General features: G+C 42.6%; 1 protein-coding gene across 1 annotated transcript in view; it reads left to right on the plus strand.

Moving 5' to 3' along the window:
- The window catches only part of ADIPOQ (adiponectin, C1Q and collagen domain containing), a 57,275-nt gene extending 34,950 nt beyond the window's left edge, over window positions 1-22,325 (plus strand). The window contains exons 4-5 of the mRNA XM_077825878.1: window positions 15,115-15,333; window positions 20,246-22,325. Coding sequence (XP_077682004.1) covers window positions 15,123-15,333; window positions 20,246-20,778 — 744 coding nt within the window. The 5' untranslated portion in view covers window positions 15,115-15,122 and the 3' untranslated portion in view covers window positions 20,779-22,325. The remainder of the gene's footprint in view (window positions 1-15,114; window positions 15,334-20,245) is intronic.
- The last annotated feature ends 1,401 nt before the right edge of the window (window positions 22,326-23,726 follow it).

Below are 23,726 nucleotides of genomic sequence, written 5' to 3' on the forward strand. Positions count from 1 at the left end.
CATACCCAGCTTCCCCTAATTAGCACATTAAGCATTCCATTGCCACAAGAGTCTGCCCCCTTTCTCCCTTATATCCCCAGGCCTGGTCTCAATTAATCACATGACCTCATTACCTCATTCATTATTAACCACCTGGGGAGGTGAACTGATCTTCTCACAGGTAGGGCTGAGACCCCACTTCCCCTTGAAGGGGCCAGCCATGCTGTGACACTCCCCAGTGAGCTGCTTCCATTGTCTCAGGCTCTGTAGAATTTGAGCCCCATCCAAGATCCATAGAAATCAACAAGAGTCTTTCCATTGACTTCAATGAGCATTGGATCAGGTCCTACCTCAGGGATGAATTTACACTGTTTCTAAATTGGCCCAGGGAGGGGATTTGTTGCCATAACAGGACTTGTCTACACTGGGTAATGAAGTTGTGTGAGAACAGTATAAACTAATACTGTGCTAAATACTCAGCGTAAATAAGGACTGTCACGTTCAAGAGCGTGTTGTTTGGTCGTGGGACTACCAGGAGTGTTAGGTAAGGCTAAAAACTGTGCCACTTAATGTACGTTAATTATCATTAGTTATATAACCCAATGTCATCATCCCATGCAGACAAAGCAATAGTGAGAGCTAAAAGGTCATGCCAGTGAGCAGCAGGAATTTAGAAGCTGCGCATCCCAACTTTAGCTACACAAGTTGCCAACCCCTTTGGTCCCCCTAAGCATCTACATTCCAGTTTATCAGACTGGGATGGGACACACCTGTTATTTTATTTATAAACTACTGTAGCATGTCTGGCAGCAGCATCTCACCTTGGTAACAGAGGAGGTTTTGCCAGCATTCTGACATACATCCACTATCCATGGTATTGGGTCAGGAATATGTTCCTCCAGTTGGTGAGATGGGATCCAGCGACCCATTGGTCCCAAAAGTCTGACTACAACTAGGCTCACACCTTCGGGGGGGAGGGTGCAGGAAGGGCGGCCAGCACATCCCTCGGCCCACGCCACTTCCCACAGCCCCCATTGGCCTGGAACGGTGAACTGCGGCCAGTGGGAGCTGCAATCGGCTGAACCTGTGGACCCTGCAGGTAAACAAACTGTCCCAGCCCGCCAGAGGATTTCACTGATGGGCCGTGTGCCAAAGGTGCAGTGTCCATAGTGAAGAAAGTTGTAAATTAATTTTACAATCCCCCACAGACCTGGTATTGGCCCCAGGTTGGTAACAATGTCTCTCTCAGTTAACCTGGCAAACGGGCATGGTATAAATGGCAAGAATTGTGAAATCCTGGTATTCACATAAACCAACTCAACCCAATTCAATCGTGCTACACCCAGGATCAGTTGGGCCCCATGAGTCACAAAATCCAGTTGGGAGCAAAGTCAGGCCTAATATTCAACTCAATGGGATTTTTCTATTTGTCTGTCTGTCTGTAAGAGACTTTGGGGGTTGGTTCAGATCAGGAACAATACTGGCTGAATAGCAGTGAGGCAGGAGATTTGCACTGTGGCTCCCTCAACTCTATGCCTGGCACAGGAAAGATCATTTACCTTTGCTCAGTAGGGCAAGGACCATCTCTGAGGCTAAGGGCCTGAGCTGAAGCCCACTGAAATTGGTGGGAGTCTTTTCATTGATTTACAATGGACTTTGGATCTGGACCAAGTTTATACAGTGAGGGTCTAGCACAAAGGGTCCCCAGCCTTGACTAGAGCCTGTAGATGATACTATAATACAAATAAATAATATTTATCTGTGGTTAATATAGCAATCTGACTTCTCAAGGTTTATCATAGATCTGTGATTAGTGGTCAGCCATAAAGCAATCTGATTGGCTGACCCAGATTCCATGTGGTATACATAGAATTGGATTGTAATATTTAAATAATTTCAAATATTCAAAAATGGATACTTGTGATCCTAAGAGCACCCAATGTCAATTGCCACACTTGTCATGATATATACACAAAAGGTAGCATGTGACATACCACTGGAAAACGAATAACTCACTAATGATTAATATTTTTGGTGTGATGTATGTACAATAAATCCACGAAGGACTTTGAAGAGATGTGCTGGAAAGATGTTCCTAAAATTTGTCTGGCAAGCAGTGCCTAAATCACGCCTGCTCCAGACAAAGGCTTGTGGTTCCGCCTGCTTCGATGGGTCTCGATGTAAAATTAAGCAAGGTGTGACCAACAAAAGAAAAGCACATTTACATGCAAAGAAAACAAAGCCATCAGGAGAGCATGTAGGGAAAGATGACAACTCAATCTCAATGGGGGATGGAGACTCCGTCCCCAGCCCCCCAAAGCCTTCCTGCCTCTTGAAGCAGGGTCAGTGAACTTGGGGAAGACATAAGGAGAGAGAAAAAGCCATTTTGGCATCCTTCACCAGAAGAGACAAAGGATCCGAGCACTTGGAGCTCTATGAAGGGGCCTGGCCAGAGAGTCTGGCCAACCATGCTAGAAAAAAGACTTGGTAAGAAACACTTCTTTGAATAAGACTCTTGTTTCTGAACTCAGATGTTAGTCTTAGAAGAGTATTGTTACTTTTGTTCGCTTGGAACCCTTTCTATCTTCATTCCCTATCCTTGGTGTCACTTAAACCTATTACTTTTTGTTTAATAAACTTGTTTTGCCTGTACTACAAACAAGTTCAGAGCTTTGACTAAAACAGAGGGTTTGTTAAAGTAATAAACTGCTGGGTGCTGTCTCTTTAAGGGAGCAGCAAACTTAATAACATCTGTAAGTGTTCAGAAAGAGGGCTGGACACTACAGGGCAGATGGTGTGGGGGAAATTCAGGACTGGGAGGGTGCTCAGGTCACCCTGCAAAAAAGTACCTGGGCAGTGGAAGCCAGGGTGATACCTGTCTGCTTGCACGTTGGCTGTTGGTGTCAGAGATGTGTGCCAGATCATTTAAGGCACCCAGAGTTGCAGAGCAGATGGTGACACAACCACTTACTGGTCTGGGCTGAACCCCACAGTGTCACAATACTTTCAAACATACACCCAATATTCCTGAGATAACATGAGGGAATAGTTTCAGATGAGCATGGCTGGGGCTGAGAGAAGTGGAGGTTCCCTCGGAGGTGTTGCCTAGAGGAGTTAATATTGCAGTGGCACTTCAAAGGAAAGCTAACACTTTTTCTGCCACCTTAGCTATGGTGAAAGGTAACTCCAATCTCCCTATTAACTTGCCCCCCACCCATGAAACATCATGGGCCAAATACAGCCAGTGGAGCTGCATGTGCTCACATTAGAGCTGAATGTGGCCAACGGTCATTGGGGTTCTTCTCTTGTTTTCAGTGATGAGGACTGGGCACTAGAGGTGCATGGTGATGTGTGGCTCTGACATGACCACAAGGGCCAGCGGTCCAGGCAGTATGTGGCAGGGCACGGTCATCAATCACAACCAGAACATGTCTCAGTTTGTTTCCATTTAGAGGTGGGTGAGGTAATATCTTTTGTTGGACCAACTTCTGTTGGTGAGAGAAACAAGCTTTCGAGCCACACAGAGCTCTTCTTCAGGTCTCTAATATCCTGGGACCAACACAGCTACAAGAAACAACGCTTTGTTTCCATTGATCAGACTGGGTCATGAAACACCAATTATTCTAATTACAAACTACAGTGCTATGTCCTTCAGCTCCAGTGTACCTGGGCTTTGTCTGAAGCAAGGATTGTGACAAGGAACACTAGAGCAAAGGGGGAAGGATTGTTTTGTGATTAGGGTGATAGACTAAGATTCAGAACATCTGAGTTCAATTCCTGGCCACAGACTTCTTGGGACAATGCATTTCCCCTCTCTGGTCCTCTGGCCCCCACCTATAAAATGGAGATGATATTTCCCAACCTCACAGGGCCATTGTAAAGATAAGCTCAATAATATGTGTGAGGCCTTCAGACACCATAGTGAAGTGTGCACTGAAAAAACAAGTGTAAAACGAGTGGCTCTCTACTGAATTCCTCCTCAGCACTAGCTAGCATCTATCTACCCAAACCAAATGGTTCTGCATGTTCCCTTAGGCCAGATACTGGAAAAGAACAGGGTTCAGAACTGCAGCCACCTCTGTCTCTGTGGGTTCAAAGAAGATTAGAAGCGAGGTTCCTGCAGTGATATTCACTGCAAGAATCTCCAAGCCAGAGCCTCAGCTGCTATAAATCAGCATGACTCCATTGACTTCAATAGAGCTATGCTGATTTACACCAGGTCAGACTATATATACTGTGTTGTAAAGTGTTTAACACTGTGTAATACATCCAAAATGCCACGAAGTGATGAGAAATTTCCAAGTGTAAGGCCATATGCCACATAATAATATAACACAGTGTGCATCAAAGTATAATTAAATTAGACAATACTACACTCTGTGATTAAACATCCTCCCTGGTGAATCTCCACTGGAGCCCATAGAGTTACACCAGAGATTAACTTGACCTTTTGTAATGCAAATTAAACCAGAATGATACAATTAAATGCAATAGAGCAGCATAACACACCTTCGATTCACTGTTCCCCTAAATGATGTCAGAGATTTCAAGTTCCCAAAATGATTTGTCTCCCTGATCAGTCCATCAGTGGACTTGCTCAGTTCCAGTCCTGCCTGATGGAAAATTCTACAGGAAACTGCAGACATTTTGTGGCACAGTATGTCATGGACTCGGTGGAGTGCAAGAACTGAAGCAGTAAAACCACCAGTGAAGAGAGCCAGGGAAATTCTACAAGTTTTGGTGAAACTGAAAGAAGAAGTTGACTTGCTTGCAGATTTATGCAATGAAGTGGACTGTTTGTCTAAATGGTTAACATCTTTCAGATTCATTTTACTGGCCAGCGTCTGGTTTAAAACCCTACAAGCTTTTGAAAATGTAAGACGTTTACTTCAAAGTTGTCAGATTACACTTAGTGAAGAATCAAAATAGATGATTTCACTTCTAAGTAAAGTGGAGTATCTTTATGAATCTTGGCCTCTGCTTCTTGATGAGTCAACATTTGTAGTAGCTGGCTTGGGCTTGAACAAGATTTCAAGAAGAAAAGAGGCATACAGAGGAAAACATTGCATAATGAAGAAAGGACTACCACATATGACCATGAAAACCAAAAAGCTGAATTCAAAGTTGATGATTTTTTTGGTAGCTCAGGACATGCTTATTTGCAAAATTACAAGATCTGAAACAAGCAAAAAAATCAACGGCACAGTTTTATTTATTTGGAACTCAGCTACAAATGTTGCCAATTTCAGTATCACAAAAGCTTGAGAACTATCAAAATGCTACATGAGATATTGACAGAAGAGAATTTTGTTGAAGAAACCTGCCTTTTAAACAAGCTGAGAGAGATTCGGAAAAGTGACTTTAATTAAGTTGTTAAACAAGGTTTACAAAAAAGGACTGCCAAATGTTTTCCCCACAGATCTGCATCACTCTAAGGATTTTTGTCTTGAGACTAATTTTGGTTTTCAAAGGGGAGTGCTCCTTTAGCAAGCTGGCCATGATAAAAAAAACCCTGCCTCCAATACACCATAGTATTGGCCTTAGTGACACTATAAGAACATAAGAATAGCCATATTGAGTCAGACCAAAGGTCCATCTAGCCCAATACCCTGTCTTCGGACAGTGGCCGGTGCCAGGTGCCACAGAGGGAATGAACAGAACAGGTAATCATCAAGTGATCCATTCCCTGTCACCCATTTCCAGCTTCTGGCAAACAGAGGTTAGTGACACCATCCCTGCCCATCCTGGCTAATAGCCATTGATGGACCTATCCTCCATGAGTTTACCTAGCTCTTTTTTGAACCCTGTTGTAGTCTTGGCCTTCACAACATCCTCTGGCAAAGAGTTCCACAGGTTGACTGTGCGTTGTATGAAGAATTACGTCCTTTTGTTTGTTTTAAACCTGCTACCTATTAATTTCATTTAGTGCCCCCTAGTTCTTGTGTTATGAGACGAAGTAAATAACACTTCTTTATTTACTTTCGCCATACCAGTCATGATTTTATAGACCTCTATTATATCCCCCTTTAGTTGTCCCTTTTCTAAGCTGAAAAGTCCCAGTCTTATTAATCTCTCCTCATACAGAAACTGTTCCATACCCCTAATAATTTTTCTTGCCCTTTTCTGAACCGTTTCCAATTCCAATGTATCTTTTTTGAGATGGGGCAACCACATCTGCACGCAGTATCCAAGATGTGGGCATACCATGTGTGACAGGTTAGACCCTCCTTCTGGGATGCCACTTGATGTTCTGGGGTTTCACGGAACCCGTCTGGAAATCTGAAGTCTCTGCAAACCTAGCTTAGATAGGTCTAGTGAAAAGGGACTGGCTGGATTCTCTGCTCCTTTGTCCCCATCTTCACAATCACAGTTAATTCCAGTGCAAAACAGCCACAACTGCCTGATTGCCGGGGAGAGTCAGCACAGGCCAAAAAGTGAGTGGTATTAGCCAGAGAGGGGGAATGGCTTGAGTGGCCAGGGTTGCACTGATTAAGCAAATCCCCTCAGCAGCTTCAGTGGGGTCCTATGGAGATTTTACATCTGCCCCAGACGTTGGAATCCCAAGGAAGGGCAAGCAGTGCCCTCTGTAGAAGTGAATCCTCCCTGTTTGCTGGGACCAGCCCAGCCTGGGGAAGTATAATATAGTGTCTCCCACCAGAGTCAGTGACCCTGGAAAGTTTTGCCAATAACAATGTATTTCTAGCATACCGAAGTTAAAAATCAAGGGCCAAATTCCCCCTTCCCTGATGTCAGTGGAATTACACCAATGATGATTTACTACAGGCCCCATGTAGACCAAGTATAGATGACATAGAAAGCAGTTTCAGTCCCACTATATTTTTATTCATGTTCACATGACTTTAAAAATAATTTTCTGATTAGTTTTTGTTTGTAAGGAAAGCCCATGAAGTCAATGGGCATCTTTCAATTATTGCCACTGGGCTTTGGATCAGGCACTAAGAGAGAAAATAGTGTTAGACCCATACTGGGATCCCTAGCTCTGTTACTACAGTGGGACCACTCTCCTGTGCTGCTGATCTGGTGAATACATTGAAAGCAGAAAGTGCACTGAAGGAATAGAATTGGCTCATTGGCTCATGGGCTCATTATCTCTGCACTGAAGAGACACAGCAACCCCAACCAGACCAGCTGCCTCTGAATAACATCTTAACATATGACACCACTGTTCTAGTTCTAATTTGGTGGAGTGATTTTTGCTTGTCACCAGGCAGAATGCAGAGCATTTCAAGTGCTTTCACATCATGTAGCCAAATATAACTTAATGGATCGTATAATATTTCACTTGGCTGATGAAAACAAGGGCTGGCTGTGTTAAGATCTGCACTGATTTGCAAATCAAGTGTATATAAAACATAAATAGCTGCAAATGTCAAAGGCTGCCGGAGGCTCGATCTGTTGATTGTTTCTCCAGATACAAAACAGTCATGCTGCTTTCTGCACATCTTCTGCAAATTGGTGATACTATTCTGCAAGCTGCTGATAGTGTTTGATTTGTCACCACTGTATTTTGCAGACAGCTGAATCCAAATGCCATTCTTTAAAAGAAACACCAGCGACTAAACATATTGGGCCCACTTTTCAAGTATGGACGCCTTAATAAGATGTCCAGAACTGGCATTTCAGAGTTGAGTTTGACTTGCAGGCACAGAAAACAGGCCTTACTGTCAAACTGACCCTCCAAAGGAAGGGGTTCAAAAACTGAGCTCCGGTTTGCCAAATTGTTTTTAGTTTCAATACAATTGGGTCGAATCCTGTATTGGTTACTCAGGCAAAACGCCCGCTGGAGTTACTGCAGATTTTGCCAAAGCAAGGAAGGACTGTGGACAAGTTCTGCTCCTCTCTCACATCCACCCTACAAACCTGTAGAGAGTGAAAGACATTCCATTGCACAGGTGGAAGTGATTTCAGAAGCTATATATTTCTTCTGTATTAAGTACCTTGGTCATGTTCAGCTGTGTAGGATCTCAGGCCCAGATCCTCAAAGGTACTTAGTTGCCTAACTCCCATTGATTTTAGGTGCCTAAAGGGCTTTCAATTGAAGTTAGGCACCTTTGAGGTCCTGGACCTCGCTGTTCAGCTACATCCAGTTCCAACAGCACATGTTGTATAATATTTGTCCGCATTCATTTTTATCAGTCTCCTAATTTACATTCAAGGAAGTTTTGGGCTGCATTCTGATGATGATACAAGAAAGCCTAAGACCTCTTAGGTTTGAGATCTCTTAACTTCTCATCCTTTAAGGAAGGCCACATAGGACAAAGACTTATTTTTACCTCTAAGACTGGTAGCAAGTTTCTGATATGTTGACCCATAAGCAGCTGAACTGTAATTACTCTGGTGACTGATGATGGTTGGGTTGCCATATAGCTCAGGGTCTTTTTGTTGTCAAATTCTCTTAGCAACCCACACTGCTCTCTTCATCAGTACATTCCCTCGTTGGTGGTGGGGGCTCCCAATAATAAATTTGACATCACAGTGTAAGTATTCCAGAAGATTTGAATGCCTTTTCTGTTAAAAAGCAAAAGAAACAAATGTCACACAGCCATTCATTAAGTAATACTAGTGAAAACATAGAATTCCCATTCAAGATATATTAATCAGAATCTATTAACATATTTTCTCCCAGACTACTAACAATGCTTCCTACTTCACATTATGCTGCAGATATTGATAGTAGATTACAAAAGCCAAACCTTTGACAGCTAAAAACTTAAAATATAGACTTTTCTACCAAACAGTGACTTAATCAATATAAATTGCAGTTGGCTTGAAAATTCTCAACATCAGCTGATTTTTTTCAATAAAGCATATCACTTTGTGATTAGAATTTAGAAAAGTGGCCCAAAATTGAGCTGCAGACAGGAAAACTGATGAGAAATACCATGCTTTAAATCAGCATGCTCAATAGCAAATAGAAAGGAGAGCATCTTAACTGACAGTTCCACATGCCCCCTGGAGATAATGATGTGGTGGCATGACTGTTCTCTCCACTGCATTTCTAAAGGGACTACAGCAAACCATCCAGGACTCTAAAGCAGCTGGTAAGACCCATTTTTGTTAAAGCTCTGGGGTTTTTTTCTTTTGGATTGAATCATTCATATAGATTTTCATGTTCTAAGGAAATTCCATTTATTATTATTAAGGTTAGGTATTGTTATCCTTGGTAAACCAAGTGATTATTTTAAAACCAGAATAACACATCTCTTTTAGGGAGTGGGTGATCTTTGCTTTCAAAAGCACTCCATTGAATTAGCAATCAAAAAACTAATTCTAAACAGATCTGGAACAACAGGGAAAACAATGGAGCATTTACGGTAATTAGTACATTTAGATTTCACTCCTTTTTCTTAGAAGAATCATGGAAAGCTTGATTTTGCTCAAATGATCTTTAAACTATGAGTAGTTCACATACTTACTTACCATACAGAAACGTAAAGCTTTACATAGCACAGCTTTGGGTAGTAAGGTCCTTGGGGCAGTCACTGCAAATGTAGTTGTGTCTTGTTAGCATTCATTCTGTCTGCATTTAATCCAAATAAATAATAATAATAGCCACATCATTGGTCAGACTCCTCTGAAAGAAAATGTTTGAGTTTGATAATATAATATGACATTATTTCTCGGCTTTGTGCAATATGCAACAAGGCTTTTGATATAGCTTTAGCATAGTGTTCAAAGATAATTCTTTAACCACGTAAGAATGGCATTGTTTCTATTAATGTTATACAGACCGATGCTAATAAAGAAATGCACTTTATAAAATGTATTTTAATTTAAATTCTCTTGATAGCTACTAAATTAACTGAGACCCACTAAAATTAGCTCATCCATTAGTTACCAATATTTATTAGCTCAGCCTTTCAAACTGAACCCCCAATACATTTCTTATATCTCTGTATGGTTTTATATTACATTGATGAATGCTAGGATCAAAGAGGAATGGAAATGCAAACAATGTAAATGTGTTATACCTAGTGCAGAGTTCTATTCTTCTTCACAACTGTTTGCAAATGTGCAACACACCCTAGAATTTTTTCTTTTGTGCAGCATAGGACATAGAAACAGAGGACACAGGATTGGAAGGAACCTCCTAGGTCATCAAATCCAGTGCATGCTATTGCACTGGATCCCATCATATAATCCCATTCATAAATGTATCAAGCTCCATTTTCAAACTAGTTAGGTTGTTTGCCACCACAACCGAACCACTGATGTGTAGAAAGCTGCTTCTAATTTCCAGCCGAAATTTATTCATGGCCAGGTTATACCATTTGTTCTTGTGCCAACATTGCCCTTTAGCAACATATTTATGGCCAACGAATTGGCATCTTTGAGAAGTAATGTACAAAGGATTTGGGACTAGAGTCAAACATAGAATAGCTTTGTATCCGGTTGCCATGAATCCTCACTAACACACTGTGGCATAGTGTTGCTTTTCATATCAGAGAGGAGAAAAACATAAAAACTTAGCCAGCAAAAATAGTTTTAACTATAATTGACTCTCCATGCTGGCTGCCAAATGCATACCTAATGCTCTAATTTGATCATTTTATTTTTATATACTCATCCTTCTAAGCTTCTACATGACTCAACAAGGATGTCATCTGCACTGTGATTTGCCTTTCTGACAAGGAAAATAGATACCATTCACTGGGTTCTGCGGTCCGTGGTGTTTTGCTGTTAAATTATAGAACTTGCAACTGATTTCCTGTTCCCTCAATATAATCAGAAGCATCCTTGAAAGTCATTTGATTTCATTTATCTCAGAATCCCATTTTGGTGTAATTTCAACAAAAGGAGCCTGACCCTCCTGGAGCGGGTAAAAGTCAGTGTCGCTCCATTAAAGTTAAATTGCACCCAGTGAGGATGTGGCCCAAGGCTTGTATAATATGACCAGCTTGTTAATATCACACAGAAATTTCAGACTCATGGGGCTTCTGTGATACCAGAATATGGCCCCAATAAGATCATCAAAATGCACTGCTTAAAATATTTAATTTTTAAAAATCTTGCTGTATTGAATTATATCACATTTTACAATAAAGCCGTACAATATAAGTGTCAACAAAGCCGTTACTGACAGCTTGGACAGAGTACTTAGTTGGCACACTGAAGATGCATGTGTTCCAAGCATAGCTGGATCCTGAATATGTATTCCTGAAATAGCAATCATACCAGCACTCCTCTTTTTATCTTAGTCCCCTGGGTACAGTGAAGAGGCATTGCTAGACCATGCCCAGATATGTACCCCACCGTTTGCCAAACATTCTCAGAGATGCCTTCACCCTGAAGATAATATTTTTTTGGCATTTACAGGCATTGATTTCACTTGTCCCGACCTGCTCAGAAACCATTGCTGCATCCCTTGTTCCAGTGGAGCAGCAGACTTCTCTGAGAGAGAGACAAAGACACTTCTTACAAATGTTTGTTTCTAATTCCTATAGACCTGTCTAGTCACTGAGGGTCAACTGATGTTGCGTAGTGCCTTACTTCTTGAACAGGCCCATAAAAATCAATGGGATTGCTAGCAGAGTAAAATAGTATTACTGTACTACTACAGCATGGCAGGATCTGGCCTTGAGTAAAAAAGCTTTAGAGCTTGCAAGTCTTGTTTGGTCCTTACAGGCCTTCAGTATTTTATTATATAGAACTCTGAATGTTTGTTTAAACTCTCCAGTTCCTACAACTGGATTATCCATGGTTTCTTTTATTTTTTCCCACTTAAACATATTTGTATCATAGCTGATAACATGTCATTCAAAATGTGACATTTAAATTTCATAAGAAAATCCATCCTGAAACGTGGAAGCAACTTTTATTTTTAGCCAGGAGAAAATGAGATGATTTATTGTAATGACCATCTGTGATGGGGTGGACTGGCCCCGCACTGGAGCAGAAAGGATTAAAGCAGCACTCTCAGCAGCCGAAGCCAGGCCCGGCTGGGCATGCTCCAACTGCTGCTGCAGTATAAAAGGGAGCAGCATAGCTCAGTCTGGGTGCTCTGCTGAGGAGGAAGGATGCTTGGTAGGGGCTCCATCCCAGGAGCCGTTACAGCCCTTACCTACGGGAGCTGAAAAGCCCGAGGCCTGCCACTATCGGAACCCCAGGGAGTGTCCGGCGCTGAGAAGCCTGGAGGCCCCTATACCCTATGGACCGCTGCTGCAGGCAAGCTGGTTGGAAGTGACCCAGGTAGGGTGAAGGAGTGGTACCTCCCACCCTCATGAGGTTAGTGTGTTTTGGTGGGATTCCCCACTGACCCAGTAGTGGACTGCTCCACTGCTGTTAGGGCCCTGGGTCGGGACCTTGTGGAGTTGGGTGGGCCTGAGCCCCTCCCATTGCCTCCCCCCGGTGACGGCCCCCAGGAACCGGCCACTAGGCCACTCTACCATGCCTCCGAGAGTGGCTATATTGACTCTGGCCACTAGGCAACACTACTCTGCCTCCAAGGGTGATTATATTGACTCTGGCCACTAGGCCACACTACCCTATAGTCAAGGGTGGTTGTATTGACTCTGGCCATTGGGCCATGCTTCCCTGCAGACAAGGGAAGCCCTATTGACTCTGGCCGTTGGGCCATCCTTCCCTGCATACAAGGGAAGCCCTATTGACTCTGGCCATTGGGCCATGCTTCCCTGCAGACAAGGGGAGGCCTGTTGACTCCAGCCAGTGGGCCACACTCCGCTGCAGACAAGGGGAGGCCTGTTGACTCTGGCCACTGGACTATGCAGCCCAGTTGCTGAGCGCAACCATATTGACTTAACCACGGGGCTATCACACACATACCCCACTCCAGGGTGACGGGGGGCATACTGGCTCTGGGACACGTGGTCGAGAATGCAGGCAACAGTCGGGACCTGCTAAGAGGCCCCGAGTGAGGAGGGACTACTCGAAGCAAGGTCAGAGTTCCCCTTGCTGGTTAACCACTACAAAGCAAGATGGATACTAAGAAATTATTGGGATAATTTAGTTGGGGATTGGTCCTACTTTGAGCAGGGGGTTGGACTAGATGACCTCCTGAGGTCCCTTCCAACCCTGAGATTCTATGATTCTAAGTGGTTGTTGGAGAACCAACAACTACAGGCGACCCTGCAGCAGCAGGTCTAGCACAACTGATACAGCAGCTCACTACCCAGCAGCAACAGCTGATGCGTGAGCTGGCCAACCGGCACCAGGCTCAGCAGGAGTGGTTGGTACAGTAAATGGCACAATTGTTGCAACCCGGAGGAGCCTCCATCCCGGACCACTAGGCCACACTACCCCAAAGTTGAGGGTGATTGTATTGACTCCAGCCACTGGGCCACCCTCCCCTGCAGTTAAGGGGAGTCCTATTGACTCCGGAAATTGGGCCACACTCCCCTGCAGTTAAGGGGAGTCCTACTGACTCCAGCCATTGCACTACGCAGCTCAGTGGCTGAGCGCAACCATATTGACGTAACCACCTGGCTACCACGCACCCCACCCCAGGGCGACGGGAGGTACTGGCCCTGCAACACCATCCCTTTATTAAAATTTATTATCTGTCATGCCTCTTGTGATCATCAGATCAGGGATTACTTTTTGTTTCATTGTATAACCCAATGTCCCTCTGCATAGAGGTGAATTTGACCCTCAAATAGTGAATTTAGGATTTTTATTCTGTAATCCTGATCTTAAATACTACCGCAGGGGCTAATCTGGGAAGTCATACTAATTGCTTCTAATATAAAAGCAACCAGTTTGAAAGAGCAAAAATCTGGTAATACAACTCTCAGATACTTAGTGCATCAGATTCCTTCTCCCCATTGACAGACCTCAATGGAAAACAAAAAAAGCAATAAAATCTCATAGGATCACCTATGGGAGGCTGGAAATCTGAACGTAGATTGCTGACAGTAGATGCTCCAAGGTTAGTGTGCTGTATCTATAACAATATATTGCATGTTCAGCATGGTGGCATATGAGATTTTGTTGTGAGTCCTGCCAGACTGTATTTTGCATCAGCTGTTCACTCAACCAAGCAGAAAGTTGGATTGTGTCATCATCTAATTGACTGAAACATTGCAAAAGAAGCAGACAACAGACATGGTGGCATCACTATATTCAACATAAAAATCTAAGGTCAAGATTCTGAGCACAGCTACACTGGTGTTAATCCAAAAAAACGCCATTAATGTCAATGGAGTTACTGGAGACTCTGTTGATTTCAATGGCATTACTCTGTAGTTACACCAGTAGTAAACTCAGAATCTGTCCTGGAGGGTTTGGTTTTGGATTTCACAGTAGTTTTGCACCAGAAAAACTCCTTTGTCTAATTTAGAATAGGGTAAGAGAGGTCAGAATTAGGACTGTTTCTGATTAGTCATTGCTTTAAAACACTGAAGATACCATAAAGAGAGTGGGAAAATATATACAAGTTATTGGCACTCGGTAAGTGACAGAAGACAAGTGAAATTTCCTCTGATGTTCACAAAATGTTTGCAGTGTTGTTGTAACTGTGTTGGCCCCAGAATATTAGAGGGACTAACTGGGTGAGGTAATATCTTCTATTGCACCAACTCCTGTTGGCAAAAGACAAGCTTTTGAGTTGACCTGGAGCTTAGAGAGGTCATGTATTGAAGGGCAAATCCTGCTCACATCGCTCCCCGCACTCCGTCTCTGGGTGCAAAGAGCCCCCAGCAGGAAAAGAGTTCTGCAGTATAAAGCAGGAAAGGGCTTGGGAATGGCCATGCAAGGTCATCTGCTATTTAGTGCAGAACGCAACTATGCAGGGGGCTCCGTGTGCAGCAGTGCATGGGAGTGGCGGTGGCTCAGAAGAGGAGCAGGGACCATAGCCTGCCATTCCAGCACTTGATCAAGATACTCAACTAGGCATTGGTGGGTACATTTGCTTCTAAGGGCCTGATCCTGGGATTTCAATGGGAGCTGAGGGTGCCCAACTCTGAGATGAGAAGAGGCATTTCAAGGAATAGAATTATACTCTATTAATGTGTCAATCTTAAGTGGAATGGAGTTCCCCAGGGAAAGATTTATGCATTCAACTGCTTGTCTTCTGTCTCTGTTGGCTCAATGACCATCACCATTTTGGTATTCAGGTTCCTTGGACTAAAATGCTAATAGAATCATTGTCCATTTCAGAGTTCACAATGAAGCTGGTGCCAAACCTCCTCCTTTGCTTGCTGCTGGTGGTGAAACTGTATCACACTGAAACAGCAGATGATGAAGAACCACAGCCACCTAAAGGGCCTTGTGCAAACTGGATGGGAGGAGCACCAGGCTATCCAGGCCACAACGGTCTCCCTGGCAGAGATGGAAAGGATGGGAAAGACGGGCAAAAGGGAGAGAACGGAGAGCCAGGTCTGCGTGAGGCTTTAATATTCTATACCATTTCAATCAAACATGACCTGATTTCTTTTGGAAGGAAGCCTCAGTAGGTACAGGATTCAAAGTTCATGGAGGTCAATGGAAAGATTTCCAATGACTTCCATGGGCTTTGAATCAGGCCTAAAATTCTCAGAGCTATTTGGAGGTAAATGTGTCATCCCATATTTAGCAAATGAGAGCACAAGGCACAGAATGTGTATATAGACGAGGGGACAAATATATGCTTTGGCTGGAAAGTTCTGAAATGTTAGGAGTCAGGTAACCATTTAGAGGAAAGAATTTTCCTGGCTTCTTCCCTATAAAGAAACCACTGATTCTGTGTAATTATCTGCTCCTGTTGGTGTCAGAGCGTTAAATGAATGTTTAAGGACCTGATTGTTGTTTTTATTTCAATGCAGTGTACAGTTATTTTGCATTACGGAGAAAGCTGGTCAAATTTGCCAATATTTGTTTGTATTTGAAGTCACTGTATTATTATCAGATATCGACATTACCAGCATTTCCATTTTAAGCAACTATTTTATGTCATTTATAAAATGTAGCTCTCACCTGAAATTTGGCTTAGAAGGTCTCTTCTCAAACAGCTGAAATAATTTTTGGGTTATGGTTGGTTAACTTTTTGGTTAGCTTTGGTTTTTTAGGTGAAAAACTTCAGTTTATGCTTTTGAGGATTCTAGAAATAAAATTAAAAATGACAATTATTTCAATTACTGTGCACGTGCATTAACATTTCTAACAGCTATCACTAATTCAAATCTTCGGATCAATATCTGCTTACAAAATAAACTGGGAAAAATCAGAACTATTGGAACTCTCCTGGTTGGCAGCTAATGGGGCTTTCTCTCAATGGAATTTCCAGAGGCAAATTGATGCAAGTGAGTACCTAGGTATAAAAGTACCAAGAAATATTAACAAACTAGTGAAAATAAATTTAGATTCTGTACTCTTCCAAATAGTTAGTGATACAAATAGGGGCCATCGTTCATCCCTCAGGCTGTGAGGAACGGTTCACAGAATAAAAATGTATATCCTGCCTCAGCTCCTCTATAGTTAAAGGATATGGCTGTACTGTCTGGGCTTTAGGACCCTGCAATGTGGGAGGGTCCCAGAGCCCGGACAATGAAACAGCTCCACAGCCCAAGCCCCGCGAGCTTGAGTCAGCTGGCATGGGCCAGCCGTGGGTGTCTAATTGCAGATGACATACCCTAAGCAGTATACCTGTATATATCCCTCTGACTTATCTGTGTATATCCATCCAACTTATTTTAGAAAATTTAATAGCATTATTAGAGCCTTCCTGTGAGTCTCTGATCAGTGACCTTGATTACCACCTCCAATCCTTAAAGCCAAGGGGGTTTGGTCCCCCAGACTTACAAAATTAATATTATGCTTTTATCATAGAAAATGGAGGGGGGGGAGAAATGGCAGATGAAATTCAATGTTGATTAAATGCAAAGTAATGCAGAGTGGAAAACATCATCCTAACTATCTATACAAAATGATGGAGTCTAAATTAGCTGTTACCACTCAAAGAGATCTTGGAATCATCATGGATAGTTCTCTGAAAAATTTGCTCAATGTGCAGCAGCAGTCAAAAAAGCTAATGGAATGTTAGGAACCATTAGGAAAGGGATAGATAATAAGACAGAAAATATCATGCCACTTTATAAATCCATGGGACACCCACATCTTGAATACTGGGTGCAGTTCTGGTCACCACATCTCAAAAAAGATATATGAGAATAGGAAAAAGTACAGAGAGGGGCAACAAAAATTATTAGGAATATGGAACAGCTTCCATTTAAGGAGAAATTTAAAAGACTGTTCAGCTTCGGAAAGAGACGACTGATGGGGGATATGATAGAGATCTATAAAATCATGAATGGTGTAGAGAAAGTGAATAAGGAAGTGTTATTTACCCATTCACATAACACACACACCAAGGATCACTCAATTAAATTAATAAGCAGCAGGTTTAAAACAAAAGGAAGTGCTTCATTATATAATGTGCAGTCAACCTGTGGAACACATTGCCAGGAGATGTTGTGAAGGCCAGAAGTATAACTAGTTTAAAAAAAGAATTACATAACTTCATGGAGGATAGGTCCATCAGTGGCTATTAGCCAGGAGGGTGAGGGACACAACCCCATGCTCTAGATGTCCTGAAACCTATGACTTCCAGAAGCTGGGACTGGCTGATAGGGAATGGATCACTTGATAAATTGCCCAGTTCTGTTACTTTCCTCTGAAACACCTGGCATGGACCATGGTCAGAAGACAGGATACTGAGCTAGATGAACCATTGGTCTGACCGAGTATGACCATTCTGATGTTCTTATGTCACAGATGCCAAAATGGTTCAGCATGTCAACACCCTTATACTCACATGGGTGGAAACTGAACAGGTATTAATGCACCTAATTCCCCCGCAGGTCTCCTCTTTTTGTCCAATGGAAAAAAGAGAAGGTGCCTACAGCGGTGGCTGCATGAAGGGTCAGGGCTATCCTAGCTAAGAAGTTCCAATTTGCCATCATGCAAAAGCACCTATTTGGGACAATTGGGAACAAACCTACAATTTGGAAGTACTAGCTGAAGAGGGGCATCGTATGGATTTCCGAATTAGTCAGCTATGAGGGTTTTGTCCCTTTTCTAACACTAAAACAAAGTTATGATCTGCCAACCTCAGCTGCGTGGCAGTACTTTCAGTTCAGACATTTGCTAACGTATCAATTTGGTTAGGATGACCTGGACTGCCCGAGGTCCAGAAGTACTGGCAAGTACTTAAAAACACTCCAAAAACTCCTCAGGCCCATGTCCATTATGCATACTTTGTTAACAAAGAGGAACTCGATTAGTCTGGAGTTCTTTGTGAAAGTATGGGAAGGCGATTTATCACTGCCCTTAAAAGAACCCCAATGGCAGAGCATATTACAAAAAATTAAAAATGCTTCAGTGGATTGCAGGCTACCCTTGCTGCAACAAAACACCACAGAGGTTGCAAAAGGCCATATCCCTGGATGTTTGTGGGTGCTGTAACAAAGAAAAAGGAACTCTGATGCATACGCAATGGGACTGTCCAAAAGTCAGGCAACTGTGAAAAGAGGCGGCCACAAGCGTTAAAATAATGTCCAGCTTCAGCTGAAAATGATATCCTAGGTTATTTATCTGCTAAGCTGGGTTTAACTGTGCCATAAAGACGTTGGATTTTGAGGGCAGCAGTGATCATCAAATGCATGATTTTACAAAAATGGAAGAATAGGCTTATGCCCAACATAAAGCAGTGGTGTTTGGACCTGTCTGAGTTAGCAGCCAAAGAAAGAATAGCTTATGGCCATAGAGAGCAATTACATTGATTTGAAAAAATGTGGACCCCCCCCCACCTTTTTTGAATAAAAAAGTTGAGATGGCTCAAAGAATGGCAGACCTTCATTCCACCTAACCCCTCCTCTCCTGTGCACCCTGCCCTCAGCTGGTCTGCTCCTTCCCTCTCCCTATTTATGCTTGGCTTCTCCTGTTTTATTACTGTTACCCCCACCCTAACACATTATGTCTATGCAGTATTGTCTGGTCAGATTTTGCAGCTTTGACAGCTTGTAAAACTGTGTAATTCCATCATTCTGTTGGAGATCCGATGAAGCATGTGGTATTTGGAAACATACACTAGCTGTAAGTCATTTCCTTTTAGTCCTTTTCATTGTCTGTTTCTTTATGAAAATCAGTAAAATAATTAATCATAAAAATTATAACTGCAAAAACTTCAAAGTGGATTTTATGATGGGGCCAAAAGTGTGCCATATATGTCCATGCAGGGTGCAAATGATAGTCCCAAAGAGCACCAAGGGACCATTGCAGCCGTATCCACTGCAACCAGAGGAAACGGCTCAATAAAGCTAAGCATCAGATTTGAAATAGCTACACTCCCTTGAAGTATGGGTGTGAATTCCAGCAGGGTTGAGTCAACCCTTTGTCTTTCTGAGATAAATTGAGCTCCATGTTGGAGTTTTTTTTATGGAAGTCTTTTGAATAAGGATTTAAAATCTCATGGGCCTGTTTTCAATAGGCATTAGTGAGCCTATTAAATATCGCCCAACTGGCCACTGGCCAACATCTCCCACTGTTCTCAGACAGGAACTGAGTTTAGAGAATTATCATATCAGCACATATGCTGATGTGAGTCTGATTTGGTTTATTGTTGGAAATTCCCAATACGATCACTCTAAACCATGAACGCCAAGTTTGTATAATTCTTGGTGGTGCCCAGAATGGGTCCAAGCAGAGCCATTCCATCCATAGGACAGACTGGGGCAACTGCCCCGGGTCCTGCGCTTTGAGGGGCCCCATGCATCAGGGGGATGTGGGGTCCAGGGTGGCCTGGGGAGTAAGCGGGGGGGCTCATGCTGGCAGCAGCAAGCAACCCGACCCAGCTCACCCCGCTCCGTCAGCTCCCAGCGTAGCTCGGGGGAGGGGGCGGAAGCCAGAAAGAGGTGGGGCAGGGGTGGAGACTTGGGGGAATGGGGGAGGGTCGGAGGAGCAGGGGTGGGAAGAGATGGGGCAGGGATGGGGGATTGAGGGAAGGGGAGGAATGGAGCCGGGGTGGGGGCGGAGCAGGGGTGGGTAGAGGTGGGATGGAGCAGAGTGGGGCAGGCTGGGGCCAGGCCCTCGCTGACCCCCCCAGGCCGCCCTGGACCCAAGTCCTGCTGAAGCATGCGGCCCCTCAAAGCGCGGAGCCTGGGGCAGTTGCCCCAGTCCGTCCTATGGACAGAAGGGCTCTGAAAATATAAGCCCAAACATTGGTGGAGCCGGGCCCATGTTCCTGAATATTGGTGGACCATGGGCCCATATAACTCGCCACCTGTGCTCTAATCAAAATAACTTTCCCCCGTAGGTGAGCCAGGCCCCAAAGGGGATACTGGAGAGGGAGGAGCTCCTGGCACTGAAGGTCCAAGAGGATTTCCAGGAATCCCAGGGATGAAAGGGGAGAAGGGAGAAGGTGCTTACATTTACCAATCTGCCTTCAGCGTTGGGCTCACAAGCAGAGCCCCCGTCCCCAACATTCCCATCAGATTCACAAAAATCTTCTACAACGAACAAAATCACTACGATGAAACCACAGGGAAGTTCCACTGCAGCCTCCCAGGCCTGTACTATTTTGCGTACCACCTCACTGTGTATATAACAGATGTGAAAGTCAGTCTGTACAAGAAGGACAAGGCAGTGCTATTCACCTATGATCAGTTCCAGAAAAACAATGTTGACCAAGCTTCTGGGTCTGTTTTGCTTCACCTGAGTGCTGGAGAAGAAGTTTGGCTTCAAGTGTATGGAGAAGAAGAAAAAGAAAACAATGGAGTCTATGCTGATAATATCAATGATTCTACTTTCACAGGTTTCCTCCTTTATCCAGACGTGGATCTTCATTAAAGTGTGAATCCAGTACATGAGGGAGGAGAGGAAGGATTAGCCAAAGAATTGATTTGGGAACACTCTAGGTTTTCCTAAGCACTATTTCCACATTGTGGTTACTGGAAAACACAGTGTTTTGTAGGGCTTTAGACTAGGTATTATAATCACCATGGATGAAATCCTGGCCCCATTGAAATCAATGGGAATTTTTCCATTGACTTCAGTGGGGCCATAATTTCACCCCACATCGCCACTTCTTCCCTCTTTCCAAATTCTGAGCCCAAATATCAATATATTAATGAAAGAAATAGACAGAGCTAACATAGTGCCTAGTCCACTGGAGTCCTGTTCCATGACAGAGGCTCCCAAGTGCTATGATAATTCAAATAATAAATATAATCATAAATTATACAGCTCCTTGAAATATTTTTGAAATTCATAATTTTGACAAAAAATTATCAAAATTTTGAATGTCAATGACAAAATTCACAATTTAGAGCTGGCTGAAATTTTTCAAAATGTTGGTGAATTTTTCAGTCAAAATTTCAAATTTTTACCAAAATAAGGAACAAAGTATTTCATGAAAATTATATGAAACTTGTTCCTGTTTTGCACCCAGCTCCAATAAACACAACCCATTGCCATTGTAATCCTGCAATTTACTCAGGCCTTCTAACTCCTCCCATTGTTTAGTGTTTTTCCTAGTAACATTATGTCTAATTTAGATTGCAAGCTCTGTGGGCAGGTGTTGTTTCTTTTTATTTATCTGTAAAGCATTACATACACCTATCACGCTACATAAAGAACCATAAAAACAACTCAGGGCTACTACCATCTTGAATAGTAGATTGTTCCAGAAGCTTCACTTCTTTGGAGACCATATTTCTGTGACTGTTCTAAAATCATGGCATCCCCCTGCAAATCACATACCAGATATTTGGAGAATGGGAGGCACCAACAGGCAGCTGGGCAGGTATTTAAATATAAACACATCTCTAATTAAAACACTGGATCTGCATTGTATTTAAAGATGTAGCAGTTCAGCACTCGTACTGTAATATGTGTTTGGTTTGACAGTATCTTATAGCTTTAATTTCAGCTGGAGGTCAGGAATGAATTGTTAATTCACCTAGAATCTTCTGTGCCTTCTTCTCTATGAAAAAGCCAGTAGTACCTTCAGTTTAGCAATCGCCTTTCCATCCTATAAATATAGATCCATTAATGATTAGAACACCTATCAGGAGATCCTTATCTGGTGTAAATGAGCATAGCTCCATTGACATCAATAGAGCAACACTGATTCACATCAGCCCAGAAACTGGCCCACTTATCTGCAAGACTAGTTCTATGTTGCTATGATTATTAGGATTGGTGATCTTAGTAACATTCCTACCATGAGCTGATCTCTCTCATAGTTTCTTGTTTGATTTTATCTAAAAGAAAATCAGCTTCTCTGATAGATTTAGAGATGAAGAATCCAGTTTTGCTTTGATAGGTTGGTTGTTTTGGTTGGTTCCTAAACTGACACATTACTCTAAATGTAGAATAGTATCACTGCTTCCACTAAAAATTGTTTTCATACCAGTATTTTCTACACTCCAATGAATTAACATATTATAAATAAAAATATTTGGCTCTCTCACTAAATCTCTCTGTGGCTTTTTTGTTGTTGTTGTTGTTGTTATTTTGGTCAAGGCTGACAAAGAACTTTTTTTCCTAACATAGATGGGCAGCTCAAAAGCCAGGTGCTGAGCCATTTAAAAAAATCTAGGAGGAAAACTGAAAGATTCTTAAGCTGTGTAAAAATAACATAAAGAAGGTCCTCAGTCCTTTTTTGATGCACACTTGTTTTCCCCAGGAATTGAAATGGGGGTTCAAATTTACGGGGAGGGGGCTGGGGGGGGGCGAGATGAGGGCTAAGGGATGAGACCGTGAGGGCAAAGGTCAACTTTATGGCACAATAGTAAAAACAGAAAAATATTTCATGACCATTTTATTAGATTTAACTCATATTTTAAAATCACACAAATTAAAGTTGGCTACTCAAGCCTTCTATGAAGTACTACACCTATCTCCTTCTTGGTTTCTTCTTGTAATTTTGCACACCTCTGTTAATGCAATGCAGTACTACCAAATGCAATGCAATACTTCTGGTCCTTCAATTGACATGCTCATTAGTTCATTCATATGATCAGGCAGAAGGTGACTTCTTTCAGAACACAAAAATATCTTCAATGATGAAAAAGAATGCTCAGCTGTAGCGGTTGTGACTGGGAGTAGCAAGAGAAGAATTCCTACTTCTTGCATCACAGGAAACATAGCACAAAGATCAGGTCGAGCCACTAGTAATGACAAAAAAGAAGTTGAAGTCAAATTTTAATTCATTCGTCGTGTGACATTCCACTGTGTGCTCAAATTCTCTATTCTGCCCTAATCACATGGCAGACCCATTGCTGGTAGTACCTCCCTCCACTCAACTGTCGACGCTTTATAAGACAGGCATTTGTAAAAGATACATCCAGAAGTTGCTGTTGTAGATTTGTGAGTGTTGGTTTAACAAACACTTCTTGTCCTCTTCACTTAAGGAATCAATATAAGTTTCTTCATTAGTCAAGTTCTGGACTGAAGTCCTTGCTTCTTCTTCTTCCAGTATGTTTTCAATGGATCTCTCTCTGATTGATCCAAGTATGGCTTCTATTGCTGGACAAAGATCGACTACTATTGTAACAGATGCCTGGATGGCATTGTTTAATGACCCAAGTGGTTTCAACAGTAGACTTACAAGAGACAGAATGGTGATTGTCTTCTCTGAACACAGAAGCAAAAGTAGTCCACCAGTCTCACTACTTAGATTCACCCCATCTTGGTAGATACTTTCCAAAGCCAGTAATAATGCTTGCAGTAATTTTAAGACATCAGCCAAGGATCGCTCATGAGAAAGCCAGCGGGTATTCCCACTTTGGACT

The sequence above is a fragment of the Eretmochelys imbricata genome, chromosome 9 (genome assembly GCF_965152235.1).
Source record: "Eretmochelys imbricata isolate rEreImb1 chromosome 9, rEreImb1.hap1, whole genome shotgun sequence".
Lineage (NCBI taxonomy): Eukaryota > Metazoa > Chordata > Testudines > Cheloniidae > Eretmochelys > Eretmochelys imbricata.